A 12,875-nucleotide genomic window follows, 5' to 3' on the forward strand; every position below is an offset into this window, starting at 1 on the left:
CCCCAGGGTAGTAGGGCAGGCTGGTGTAGCCGTAACCTGGAGGCAGAGGGGGATTGAGGAAGGCCTGGGTCTGACCCTGCTGGGCTTGACCTGGGTTCTGTGGCCCTTGATTTTGAGGGGGGACAGCACTCTGTTGAGACTGTGAGGGGGGCACTGAGGAGAGACTGGTGGCAGGGGCTGGGGAGTTTGAGTCGCTGCGGCCAAATTTGGTAGGCTCACCTGTACGAGCAAGTCGAGACAGAAGAGTCTTTTAGACTGAACAAGTACTGGATTGTAATAACTCTTGTCCTTTTCGCACTAGCATAACAATCTTTGTGCTTTAAAAACAACAACAACCAGGGCTTGACAATAAGGACTGCCCGGTGTCCCGGGGCCAGCGTGAAAGACGCCTGGGTCAGTTGACATAATTGATCGGGCCACTGCTGCGTCATCACGAAAATATATCATTTGCACGTGTTTTTAAGCCTTGCTAATTTTAAAATTCAAGCGATTTTAAAGCATTCAAGCAAGATGCGAAAGACAATTGCATTCAGTACTCGCACAGTGTTCTGTGTGTACAGCGCGCACACAGAGAGACGCGTCTCTGACAACGTGCAAGACCCGAATTGTGTTTCTTTCCTCACCTTCTTGCGCTTGAACAGACAAATACATACAAAAGTATGTAAAAATACCAGTCACTGTGAGTAACTTTGTAGCTTTATCATTGATTAATCTAGATTTCATTTATACAGTGGAGCGCCGGTCGACTGACCTTTTTTTTTTTTTTTTTTTTTTCATTCGTTTTCTGTTCCAGGCTTGCACACAAACTGCAATCATTGCACTGCAATCATTTTCCAAAAAATAATTTGTGTGGAAATATTACAAAGTGTGTACACAGCCGTTAACAGAGGCCAGAGACACTGAATGTGAACGCAAAGAAGAGAAAATACTTGCAGGCAGAGCAAGATCACCGTTCACGATGTGCAAAATATTGGAAGAAAATACTAAATGTTGAATCGGGGGTTTATATGAATGTATCTCTGAGGGGAACTGACTGTTTTCAGAAAAGTTTACATTGCATTTTCTTTTCATCTTGCCCCTGTATAATGCATTTAAAGTGGTGCTGCTTTGTTTACAGTGGTAACCAAGGAAACGCTGTGCTGCTGTTCCATAAGCGCCACCTGCTGTCAGAACGTGAATCTGCGTCTCATTCAGCCCATCTGCTGATTGTCCTAAAGCATTATTTCATTTGTATCTTTGTTCTATATATTCAGTTGTGCTTTTGCATGTCATTTGTTCTTATTTATTGACTGTTCACTTGTCTTTAATAATGTTTGAACTATATTTGTCAGGCTAGTAGTTTTGGCTGTGGTATCGAAATTAGAATCGAGAATTGTAAAATTTAATTAGTATCTAAAATTTAGGTGTTATATAAGCATATTAGAATAAAAGATAACTTTTATTTTTCTGTGGCAGGGCCAGTGAAAACGTTGGCAGGGCCAGTAAAAATTAGCAGCACTGACCCAACTGGGCCAGTAGAAAAAATCCTTAGCACTGAGCCCTAAACGATGGCTGCTTACCTGAGTAGGGATTGTTTGCTAATCCTCCATCTCTGCCAGCTAGTGCTGTGCCAGGGAAAGTCATGCCATAATAATCCTACATAGAAAAGTGACCAAAAAAACAAATTAATTTAATCTATGAGAAATAAACATCAAGGAACAGGTCATCCAATAATAAAAATTAACATCATTTAGTCAATTTATCATATTAACACCACAGTAAAAGCTCCTCCCCATGAACTCATCTCTGCATGTTCTTGAGTTTGAGTTGAACATGCATTAGGGACAATATGTGCCAACATCTTTCCGTAATTATAATGAAAAGCACTTTCAAAAAAGCTGCTGTCAACCAGAGAAGCTTTAACGGCTCGCTGCAGGTTTCCGCCATAAAAGCTTGGTTTAATGTTTGAAAATCAATAGACAATTGTACAGCTGTACTGTAAAAAATATATATTTTCTTAAACACTCGATTTTTTTATACTGTGAAATATCGGAATAGTTAATATTACAATATTAATATTTCTTAGTTTTATTTAGCACTACAACTAATATTAATACAAATTATTTTAGTCATATTGATATAAATCAATTTTTGTCCAAATTATGCAGCACAAACAAGCACAGCGAACTTGGAACTTAAAAAAAAAAAATAGAAAAGCAGCAATTATTAGAGATGCACCGATTGCAATTTTCTTGGCCGATCCTGATTTTCAATTTCCATTTTTTTTTTGTGTGACCTGCCGATATCGATATCAAAAACTATATGCAATTTTCTAAAAACTATAACTGACAGCATATACAAACAAAAAACTACTTTTTTTTTTCAATACTAAAAAATTATTTACATAAGAGAAGTTAAACATTTCAAATTCCAGAAATTACAGATATTCTCTCACGTAAACAACTATCAAAATAAAGTGCTCTGTGACTGGAAAGAGGTAGAAATGAGTTGCTGTATATAACAAAACAGATGTCATTTCCCATTGTTTATAAATGGGCATTTTTTCCCTATCCTTATTAAATGTGTCATCTTTCACATCAAATTCTTACATCGTTTCACTTAATTCTGTTAGAATAATAAGAATGTGGAGTTGTTACCATTTAAATGGAATCAGTATCAACATACTCCATCTTTTTTAACTGCAGGAAACACAGTAGCTGCATCTGAAGTGCCATAAGATGTATTTACACAGACTGTTTGATAAAGCTGAGGTGCCATAAATGCATTTACACTGCAAAATTGCAAATGCATAAATAATGAGTTTTAATAAGTGAGTCACTGATCCAACCAATTAATTCAAACGGCTGAATCATTCAGAAACGAGGCAAGTGACTGTCTTTATGAATGGGTTACTGAATCATTGACTCACTCGATTAGTTCAAAACTGTGGATTCATTCAGTAACGAAACACCGCTGTGTTGCTCGTGGACAGTTCTGCTGTGGCTTTGATAGGAACCATTTTCATTTGTGAAATTGAGCAAAAACAGTAAATATTGTGTCTAAAATGTAAGTCACTTAATTTGAACTTCTTGTTTATTGAACTACTATTGTATAAAATCAGTGTCACATTGCAGTCATGCTGATATTCGGAGAAACATCTTGGTCGTGTAATGTTGCTTACCTATATCATACATTTTTTCTTTCTACTTTTTTATATAACTTACTAGACGCACACTGCGGTTACTGTGTGTGCTGTTGCGCTCATTTGTTTTGATTTCGGCACGAGTCTCTCTCAAACACTCACTCAGGCTGTGTGAGCCTCTTCTGACACAACATCAATGCATTACCAGTCGCAGAATGCAATAAAATTAGAATCATTCTCGGGCAAAATTTTTTGGTGGCCAAGTTTCAGTGCTTCCCTAGTTATGTTTGTTATTGAAATTTTAATCAGGCTTCTTGTCCGGTCGGGCAAGTAAAATTCTCTCTCACTTGCCCCTTTAAAAATGTACTTGTCCTGGACAAGCATTAATCGAGCCCTGTGGTTCCCCCACAGTTTACTTTGGCTCTACACGTATTACAAATTGCAAACTGTGTGTCGTCTTCACTTACAGTGAAGAACTTCCAAGCCGACGACATGTTTACATGCGGATGTGAGCGTAGCTGTGACGTCAAAATGGACTGGCTAGGAATCGGCAAGATGTGACACTGACTGACCGGTCACCGGTTCAGGCCGATCATGCGAAAAATCAGCTGATTCCAGTCCCTGGCCGGTCGATCGATGCATCTCTAGCAATTATTTTTATTCCCCAAAATGTGCAGCCCTACTGAGTAGAGGTCTGCTACCCGACCCGAGCCTGACGAGTCCCAAAATACTTTCGGGTTTCGGGTTGGGGTAATGTTTAATGAATAGCTTCGGGTTGGGCTCGGGTTTATAGCTAAACAAACTATATGCAGTAGGCTACGCTGCTTTCATAGATGCACGCGCACACACATTATTGCACACGACAACACAGCACGGAAACTTTTATTAGTAAAATAGCTTCGACAGGCTACTGACTTGCAACTTTATATTTCTCTGCGATGAGGGGGTAAAAATCGCTGTTTTTGAAGTAACTAAGCCTCATTGCTTGTAGAGAGTAATCCCCAAAAAACCTATAGTCTCAATTATCAAGCAATTTTGATTAGGCTCCGCCCACAGCTGCTGACAGACTGTCCCGTATTAGCATATTTCTGCCCTCAGCTAGCTGTACACTGTCTGGCATTTTATCAGCTGTAGTAACGACAACGTCTCGTATTATTGAGTCTCACGACCTTGTGAACTGGCCGAGCCTTAATGATTCTCTTTCTTTACATGCATTTGACCGTTGCATGCAATCGTGAAATACAGCATTTTTTTTTTAAATTGGCTATTCGTTGTGGGGGAAAAAAAAGATTTCATGTTCGGGTCGGGGCTTTAAATTTAACTGTGCCGCTCGGGTCAGGTCGGGTCGGACGATCTCGGGTTCGGGCTTCAGTTTAAAGCCCGTGCAGACCTCTACTACGGAGTAGAAATTATTTTGGGGTAAATTTTATTAATAGGAGGAAGTGCTTTGTCAAAAGAGTGTGAAAACAAGCAATTGACTATGAAATGGTTACCATGGGCAGGCGGGACTGCATCATCTGTAGGTCCTCATATCCATAGATTGGCTTTAGGGATGAGAAGGCACAGAAAGATCAGAAACGTGTACAAGACAGGTCAGTACCATCACTGAGATGCAAGTGAGATGACACTTCAGCAAAGGATAAGAGAGAGTGTATATATAAAAATTTTGCTTCCTCTATCTGAGAGCAGATCAGCCATACACTAACCGGGTAAGCAGGAAGGAGGCCACCAGGACCCATGATATACTGACTGGCCAGCAGCGGCGGCACTCCTTGAGCCAGGTTAGGAGGAGCTTTACCTGAAGATATAGAAAAAAAAATTGGAAACAAGAAAAAACTATTTACAGATTGACATAACATTTAGTTTATACATTTACTTTTTAATAATAAATAATCATCATAAAAATATTGCCAACTCTGCTGCATCACTATAATCATGTTGAAGTTTTTGTGACTGACCAGAGGTGTTGGAGGGTGTGATGTTGGTCTGCAGTGGTGCAGAACGGACAGCAGAGGGAGCGGATGCGCCGTTAGCGTTGAGGCTTTGGGTTCCAGCACTCAGGTCATTTGAGTTGACCGTCGAGCTGGACACACTCGACACAGCGCCAGAGTACGTGGACAGGCTCACATTCACGTCAGTGCCCATCTGCGTCTAAAAGAAGCATTTCAATTCAATTTAACACTGATCCAGTCACACTATTCCATAATACAAAAAAAACAAGAGGAGCTCATTGCTGAAACCAGGACAAATAAGGCAGAGAAGCTCAGGTAAAGAGGGAAACGCTGGAAATGGGAGGAGCCTCACGAGACACTTACACTCAGGGAAGAGCTGGTGGGCGCTGAAGATCCAGGAGAGTTAATGCTGCTCACGTGACTGAGAAAAACAAGCAATCATAAGACCATAAGGAGACTGACTGCTTCTCATGAATGTTATTCTTCTCTCATGAATATTTAAAGGCTTTGGGTTCCAGCGCTCAGGTCATTTGAGTTGACCGTCGAGCTGGACACACTCGACACAGCGCCAGAGTATGTGGACAGGCTCACATTCACGTCAGTGCCCATCTGCGTCTAAAAGAAGCATTTCAATTAAATTTAACACTGATCCAGTCACACTATTCCATAATACAAAAAAACAAGAGGAGCTCATTGCTGAAACCAGGACAAATAAGGCAGAGAAGCTCAGGTAAAGAGGGAAACGCTGGAAATGGGAGGAGCCTCACGAGACACTTACACTCAGGGAAGAGCTGGTGGGCGCTGAAGATCCAGGAGAGTTAATGCTGCTCACGTGACTGAGAAAAACAAGCAATCATAAGACCATAAGGAGACTGACTGCTTCTCATGAATGTTATTCTTCTCTCATGAATATTTAAAGGGGACAACGGATGCCCATTTTCCACAATTTGGTGTGATTCTTTAGGGTTTTCATGAAATGCCTGCAATATACTTTGGTTAAAATTCCTCAATGGTAGTGTAAAACACTCTTTTTACCTTGTCAAAAGCAGCTCTGTTCACAGTCACCAGTTTTTGGTGCATGTCTCTTTAAATGATAATGAGCTACTGCTCACTCACTCCACCCCTCTCTTACGTGGGGCGAGTCGACACAAGACGCATGACTTGCTGCCCTGGACTCCGTACATGGCTTGGAGGTGGTCTTATTCAAATAGCTAGCTATCCATGTAGAAACCGGCTGCAAATTGAAACGGCTCGCTGGATGACACATTTTCAGACAGCCCATAAACTGGCTGCGTGTTTTCTTTTCAGCTTTTCTAAACTGGCAGACACTCCAGAAACCCAACTAAATGCAAAAAAAAGCTAAAAAAGTGAAAATTTCATCCAATGTCCCCTTTAATGAGATTGAAATTTGAATGGGGTGGTCAGTCATACCTGCTAAGTGATGGAAGAGCTGTGCTGAGGGCAGGCGCTGCTGTTGAAGAGGAGGAAGATGACAGTGATGAAGATGACAAGCTATTCTCTGTGGGCAGGGCTGTGGATATGGGCTGAGGGGTGCTGGACGGAGCAGCTGCAAATATTTTCGGTCAAAAATGTCAATTGTGGCCCTATGCTACAAATTCAACTAGCAAAGAAAGTACAGGTAAAAATGGAGTATCTGGTAATACAGAACTCAATTACCTTCCTGTACGTTGGATATCCTCATTTCACTGAATCCGTTCTGTGGGAAACGAAAAATAGATATATGAAGACCATCAAATAGTTTACATGGATGTTCCACCCAAAAATGAAATTTGGGTGAATACACTTTTAATACACATATCAGAGCATTTGCTTTGTTTTGCTGATTTTTTTTACACCAGAATGGGGTATGCAAGGGCTGTCCTTAAAGTATCCAGCTAGCTAATGTGAAAAATACGAGATGAGAGATGCAATACGATGAAAACGGCTGGAGCTTTAGGCAACTGGTGATTGGCAGCTTCATCACGACAATGATCAGTCCAGATTTGGCACCCTGCGACTTCTGGCTTTTGCCAAAACTAAAATCAATGACTGAGGCATCACTGTCCTATGTACAGTGTTTCCTGTATATCGTATCTTCTTCAATCTCTACTTTTCATATTACATGGCTGGATAATTTCCGGACAGCCCTTGTATGTCAAACGTCACCTGACCAAACTGGAAAACAGATCTCATCATGTCTGCTTGTGAGAGTGTGTTAGCAGTAGTATGAACTGATAATCCCTATTCTGTTCATTTGATTAGAATAAAAGCAACTTTTTGGACTAATTCTATTCTGCTTGAAAACAGGGGTCTGATTCATGTGGACTCAATGGTACAACTGGTTTGACCAATGTAACACTACAACTAAAACATTCTTGATAACTGGATTTTAATTTCGTTCAAATTCAGAGCAATTCACTAATGAATCATTAGGTTCAGTAACAGTTTTATTTTAGTAACACTGAGATACTACTATAGTTTTCATTAATATTTTGACTCAGTATTTTTACTTTTATATTTTCTGTTTTAATTTTAATTTTAAAGTTTTAGTGATTTTGTTGTTTGTCATTTTTAGTGGTTTTTGTTTTTTATATCAGTTTTTATTCATTTTTATTTCAGTTTTAGTTATTTTACTACATCAAGTTAAACAATTAAAATGAGATACATAGCCTCAGCAACTAGATGAAATAAAGTTTAGATTTTAACTTTTAGTTATTTCAAATAACGTTTTATATCATTATTGCTCTTCCTGGCATGGAAAACTCAAAAACAAGAAATATAAAATTTCTAGATATTTCCAGGTATTTTCCATAAGCATAGGAATCCTGAATAAAAACGGTTCAGCTCTGGATTCTGGATGGTCTGGACCAAGCTAATCTAATTAAGGTGCAGGCGAAAAGGGCCAGCGTTAAGAGCTTAGGGATGCATGAAGCACCACTCACACAGAAATCACTTTCAAAGCAAGCAGCTTTCTGTCGGTGAAAGCTGTGAACTTAAACATGAGCAAAATCTGCATGAGGAACTGATTGTGAAGATTCCAGATGAAATGCCTTATTTTGCCAAGCTATGGTAAATGTGATGAAAAGAGTTTTGGTCATACACCGAGAGGGGTGGTGGCCGATGACGCCACTCTGCTAGCTGAGGATGAAGCCAAGACAGGAGGGGCAGTAGTGCTCGGTAAACCAAGAGAGGCTGATGGGTAACTGGACTCCATTACTGCTGGAGGCAAGCCACCTAAAGACTCGCTAAAACATGAAAAATTTGATTAGAAATGCATTAAAGTCATTTGTTTATGGAATGGATCTGGGTTTTATCAACAGCATTTGTGCCAATGCTGATTTCAAACAAACATAATAATGTTATCGATTCTACCATATTTACACAAAGTTAAAGGGATATGTTCTTCCCAAAAATTCTGTCATCATTTACTCACCCTCACAAAAATATATATTTTAACTAAAACTTGAGAGATTTCTGTCCCTCCACTGGAAGCCTATTTCAACACAACCTTCAAGTTTTCGAAAAGTTCATAAAGACACTGTAATCCATACAAATGTAGAGGTATAGTCCGAGTCTCCTGAATAATCGTTTTTTGGGTGAAATATCCCTTTAAGATCTTGTAAACATGCATAAAAGACAGACAAACAGGTGGACAGTCAGACCTGATGGTGGTGGGTTTGGAGTACAGGCTGCTCTGGGTTTGAGGAGCGCCCACAGGTTCCTGAAAGCTACTTTCTGATTGGTTGAGATTCTCCACAGTGGATTCGGATCCAAAATCCAGCGCACCAAACTGCACGTTCAGCCCGGACACGTCAGCAGAGCCTGGCATCTCTACTGCCGAAGAGGGGATCTGGCAAACAAAATGCATAATTACTTGTTCATTAAGATGAAAAAGCCATTAGTGGCATTAGGTAAATGGAACAACTCCTTACATTTTTTTACTGAAAACTGTAAACATTTTTACAGTTTAAATTAAAACATGGACAAATTGTGAGATATTCTGATAATTATACAGTAATATTTTTCAATAATTTCAAGTCAAACCAAACTTTTATTTTGGTGGGTTGTCGTAAAGACCTTTGAGTTTTTGAGTGCATCTGATGATAGTTTTATCAAATGAAATAAAATGCCGTTAAAGTGACTCGCAGAGCAGCTCTAGAGATTAATTTTTCCATTTCTATAACTAAATTTGGCAACTCTGTGCATTTTCTTCTGCACTGCGAAAGTCACAGGGACCTAGGAACATTAGGAGGTACAATGATAATCTTAGCATGGTTTTTCATCAAAAACTTTAATTTAGAAGTAAATGGTCATTTTCTACCCTGAATATTTCCCTCCAAGTGTCTGATGTGAGACTTCAATGTAAACACCCACTGCTATGATTGGCTAACATCTTTGCATATGAAATGAGCGTTACATGTGGAACTCTTGAAAACTCTTGACTATAACAGCCAAACACAGTCATGTCTACTGAGCACACAATGTGTGCAACATGATTTCTGCAATCTCATACATACTTGAATCATTGCTAACACAGTGAAAACTCTTGTAAATAAAGAGACTCACTGAGCAGTGTAAACTGAGTCATTGCTTATAACGGTAGATTTGGAGAAAATGCCGAAATCAAATCACTGACTCGCACTGATCTCGAATGGACTGCTCCAGCAATTATAAAAAGAACAATCTTTGATCGGATCTGGGTTTTATCAACAGCATTTGTGCCAATGCTGATTTCAAACAAACATAATAATGTTATCGATTCTACCATATTTACACAAAGTTAAAGGGATATGTTCTTCCCAAAAATTCTGTCATCATTTACTCACCCTCACAAAAATATATATTTTAACTAAAACTTGAGAGATTTCTGTCCCTCCACTGGAAGCCTATTTCAACACAACCTTCAAGTTTTCGAAAAGTTCATAAAGACACTGTAATCCATACAAATGTAGAGGTATAGTCCGAGTCTCCTGAATAATCGTTTTTTGGGTGAAATATCCCTTTAAGATCTTGTAAACATGCATAAAAGACAGACAAACAGGTGGACAGTCAGACCTGATGGTGGTGGGTTTGGAGTACAGGCTGCTCTGGGTTTGAGGAGCGCCCACAGGTTCCTGAAAGCTACTTTCTGATTGGTTGAGATTCTCCACAGTGGATTCGGATCCAAAATCCAGCGCACCAAACTGCACGTTCAGCCCGGACACGTCAGCAGAGCCTGGCATCTCTACTGCCGAAGAGGGGATCTGGCAAACAAAATGCATAATTACTTGTTCATTAAGATGAAAAAGCCATTAGTGGCATTAGGTAAATGGAACAACTCCTTACATTTTTTTACTGAAAACTGTAAACATTTTTACAGTTTAAATTAAAACATGGACAAATTGTGAGATATTCTGATAATTATACAGTAATATTTTTCAATAATTTCAAGTCAAACCAAACTTTTATTTTGGTGGGTTGTCGTAAAGACCTTTGAGTTTTTGAGTGCATCTGATGATAGTTTTATCAAATGAAATAAAATGCCGTTAAAGTGACTCGCAGAGCAGCTCTAGAGATTAATTTTTCCATTTCTATAACTAAATTTGGCAACTCTGTGCATTTTCTTCTGCACTGCGAAAGTCACAGGGACCTAGGAACATTAGGAGGTACAATGATAATCTTAGCATGGTTTTTCATCAAAAACTTTAATTTAGAAGTAAATGGTCATTTTCTACCCTGAATATTTCCCTCCAAGTGTCTGATGTGAGACTTCAATGTAAACACCCACTGCTATGATTGGCTAACATCTTTGCATATGAAATGAGCGTTACATGTGGAACTCTTGAAAACTCTTGACTATAACAGCCAAACACAGTCATGTCTACTGAGCACACAATGTGTGCAACATGATTTCTGCAATCTCATACATACTTGAATCATTGCTAACACAGTGAAAACTCTTGTAAATAAAGAGACTCACTGAGCAGTGTAAACTGAGTCATTGCTTATAACGGTAGATTTGGAGAAAATGCCGAAATCAAATCACTGACTCGCACTGATCTCGAATGGACTGCTCCAGCAATTATAAAAAGAACAATCTTTGATCACTTTCTCTATATAAAATAAGCACGGTATATAGAAAACAGATGGTTTTCACGCTACTAACAGGAAGTGTAAAGTTGAACATTTAGTCACTGGCTTCACTAACGCATAAACAGCAGTAAACCACTTTGTGACAAAGAACATCTGTACATGAGCCCTTACATATTACACCGATCATAGGTCACAATGCTCATTTCAGATTTGTATATTATATTTCTCAAGGTTAATTTATAAAGTTTGCAAATCTTTTTGAACCAAGAAAGTTTTTTTTTTTTTTTTAACCTAACATCAGCATCACTCTTGTGATTGATGCAGACTTGCAAACCTTGGAAAATTTCTTTTAAAAAACATCAGTGTGACGGGACGGGACACGGGTTTGGGGGGGTTCATTTATTCCTACATTAATACTTGAAGCTCCTTGATGGCTAATCGTAATTGCACAATGTGCAAAATGCAAGATTAAATGTTAAATATTTTCCCAAGGTTAGCAGGTCTGCACAGTATGCAACAATACAGTTAGCCAACGGATCAATACATACCTTGGTTTTTAAACCACAGTTTTCAGTTCAGTTCAATTCTGATGGCTTAGCACATCTGAGTATTTTTTTTGCGAGTTGTAATTTAAAATGCTATTTAGAAAAAAAAACTCCAGTACACTTCTGTACACTGTAGAAAAACATGGATTATCATATGTCTACAAATTGCTTTTGAGAGAAGTATTATTTTTATGGATTGGCCATTTAGCACTATAAACATGTAATGTTTCATTCATACTGGATGCCAGAGGGCGACCTCGCGCAGAAAATCCACATATGCATCACAGAAGTAATGGAACTGATGACACTCCAGGAAATCCCTAATATTGACAAAGACATCCAGCTGTCACTGTAACTGAATATAAAGAAGACAGAAATGTTTTGAATGATAAAACAAAGACAAACACTTGACTGCGACAATGTATCATTTATCTTTGTTCAAGCCATTTCGGGTATTTTCATATTAATAATTATGTACATTTATAATCAATTGCTTATCAACATAGCCTTTTTTTTTTTTTTTTTACAGTATAGAATATATTTTCTGCCTCATTCTGTGATAAGAAGCCACATCAGTTGACAGAAGGAAGTTATTTCAAACACTCGACAGATGTGGAGCAAAAACATGTAATAATGTTCTCTTTTGTTGGACGGCAGGTTTAGAAATGCTTCATTACAGCGGAAGATGTTTTGGCGTGTGTTGCTTCTTCGAATGCATGCTATAAGCGGAGAGGAGTTTCCTCATCTCAGCGCGTGAACTCACGGACACACACAAACAGTCAGCTCGGAGAGAAATAAAACGCACTGAAATTATTTAAACAAAACAGAAAAAAAAACTAAGTAATGACTACTGTACTGTCCACACTTTAGAAATCAGTCAAATGGCGGGAGTGGAAGGGGAATCGAGTGGGATTTTGTGTTGTTGTCAATTTGCAGTCTCTTTTTAATGATAGGCCTTCCGCATTTGTCAATCATCCTCGCTTGCTATTTGGGGAATGAATCCAGCGCTCTGATTGGCCAAACTCTTCTTCTTTTGCTCTTGCTTGATTTGAGTACTGCACGTGGACAGAGGCGTAACCAGGCTTTTGCATAGTTTAGAGTGAATTATCATTAGGGTTGGGTATCGATTAGTGGTTAAACGGATCGTAGTTGATCCGTGATCCGTACGGACCAAGCCCCACGGTT

The 12,875-nt window shown here is 39.0% G+C and overlaps 1 protein-coding gene across 1 annotated transcript in view; it reads right to left on the reverse strand.

The window, feature by feature from the left end:
* Positions 1–12,875, reverse strand: part of LOC107702806 (ubiquitin-associated protein 2-like) — a 43,362-nt gene that overhangs the window by 10,056 nt on the left and 20,431 nt on the right. The window contains exons 14-23 of the mRNA XM_016505227.1: positions 10,129–10,316; positions 8,174–8,318; positions 6,751–6,790; positions 6,505–6,640; positions 5,852–5,909; positions 5,080–5,266; positions 4,828–4,919; positions 4,615–4,665; positions 1,560–1,635; positions 5–219 (exon numbers count right to left, since the gene is read on the reverse strand). Coding sequence (XP_016360713.1) covers positions 5–219; positions 1,560–1,635; positions 4,615–4,665; positions 4,828–4,919; positions 5,080–5,266; positions 5,852–5,909; positions 6,505–6,640; positions 6,751–6,790; positions 8,174–8,318; positions 10,129–10,316 — 1,188 coding nt within the window. The remainder of the gene's footprint in view (positions 1–4; positions 220–1,559; positions 1,636–4,614; positions 4,666–4,827; positions 4,920–5,079; positions 5,267–5,851; positions 5,910–6,504; positions 6,641–6,750; positions 6,791–8,173; positions 8,319–10,128; positions 10,317–12,875) is intronic.

The sequence above is a fragment of the Sinocyclocheilus anshuiensis genome, unplaced genomic scaffold (genome assembly GCF_001515605.1).
Source record: "Sinocyclocheilus anshuiensis isolate Anshui unplaced genomic scaffold, SAMN03320099.WGS_v1.1 scaffold366, whole genome shotgun sequence".
NCBI classification, from domain to species: Eukaryota; Metazoa; Chordata; class Actinopteri; order Cypriniformes; family Cyprinidae; genus Sinocyclocheilus; species Sinocyclocheilus anshuiensis.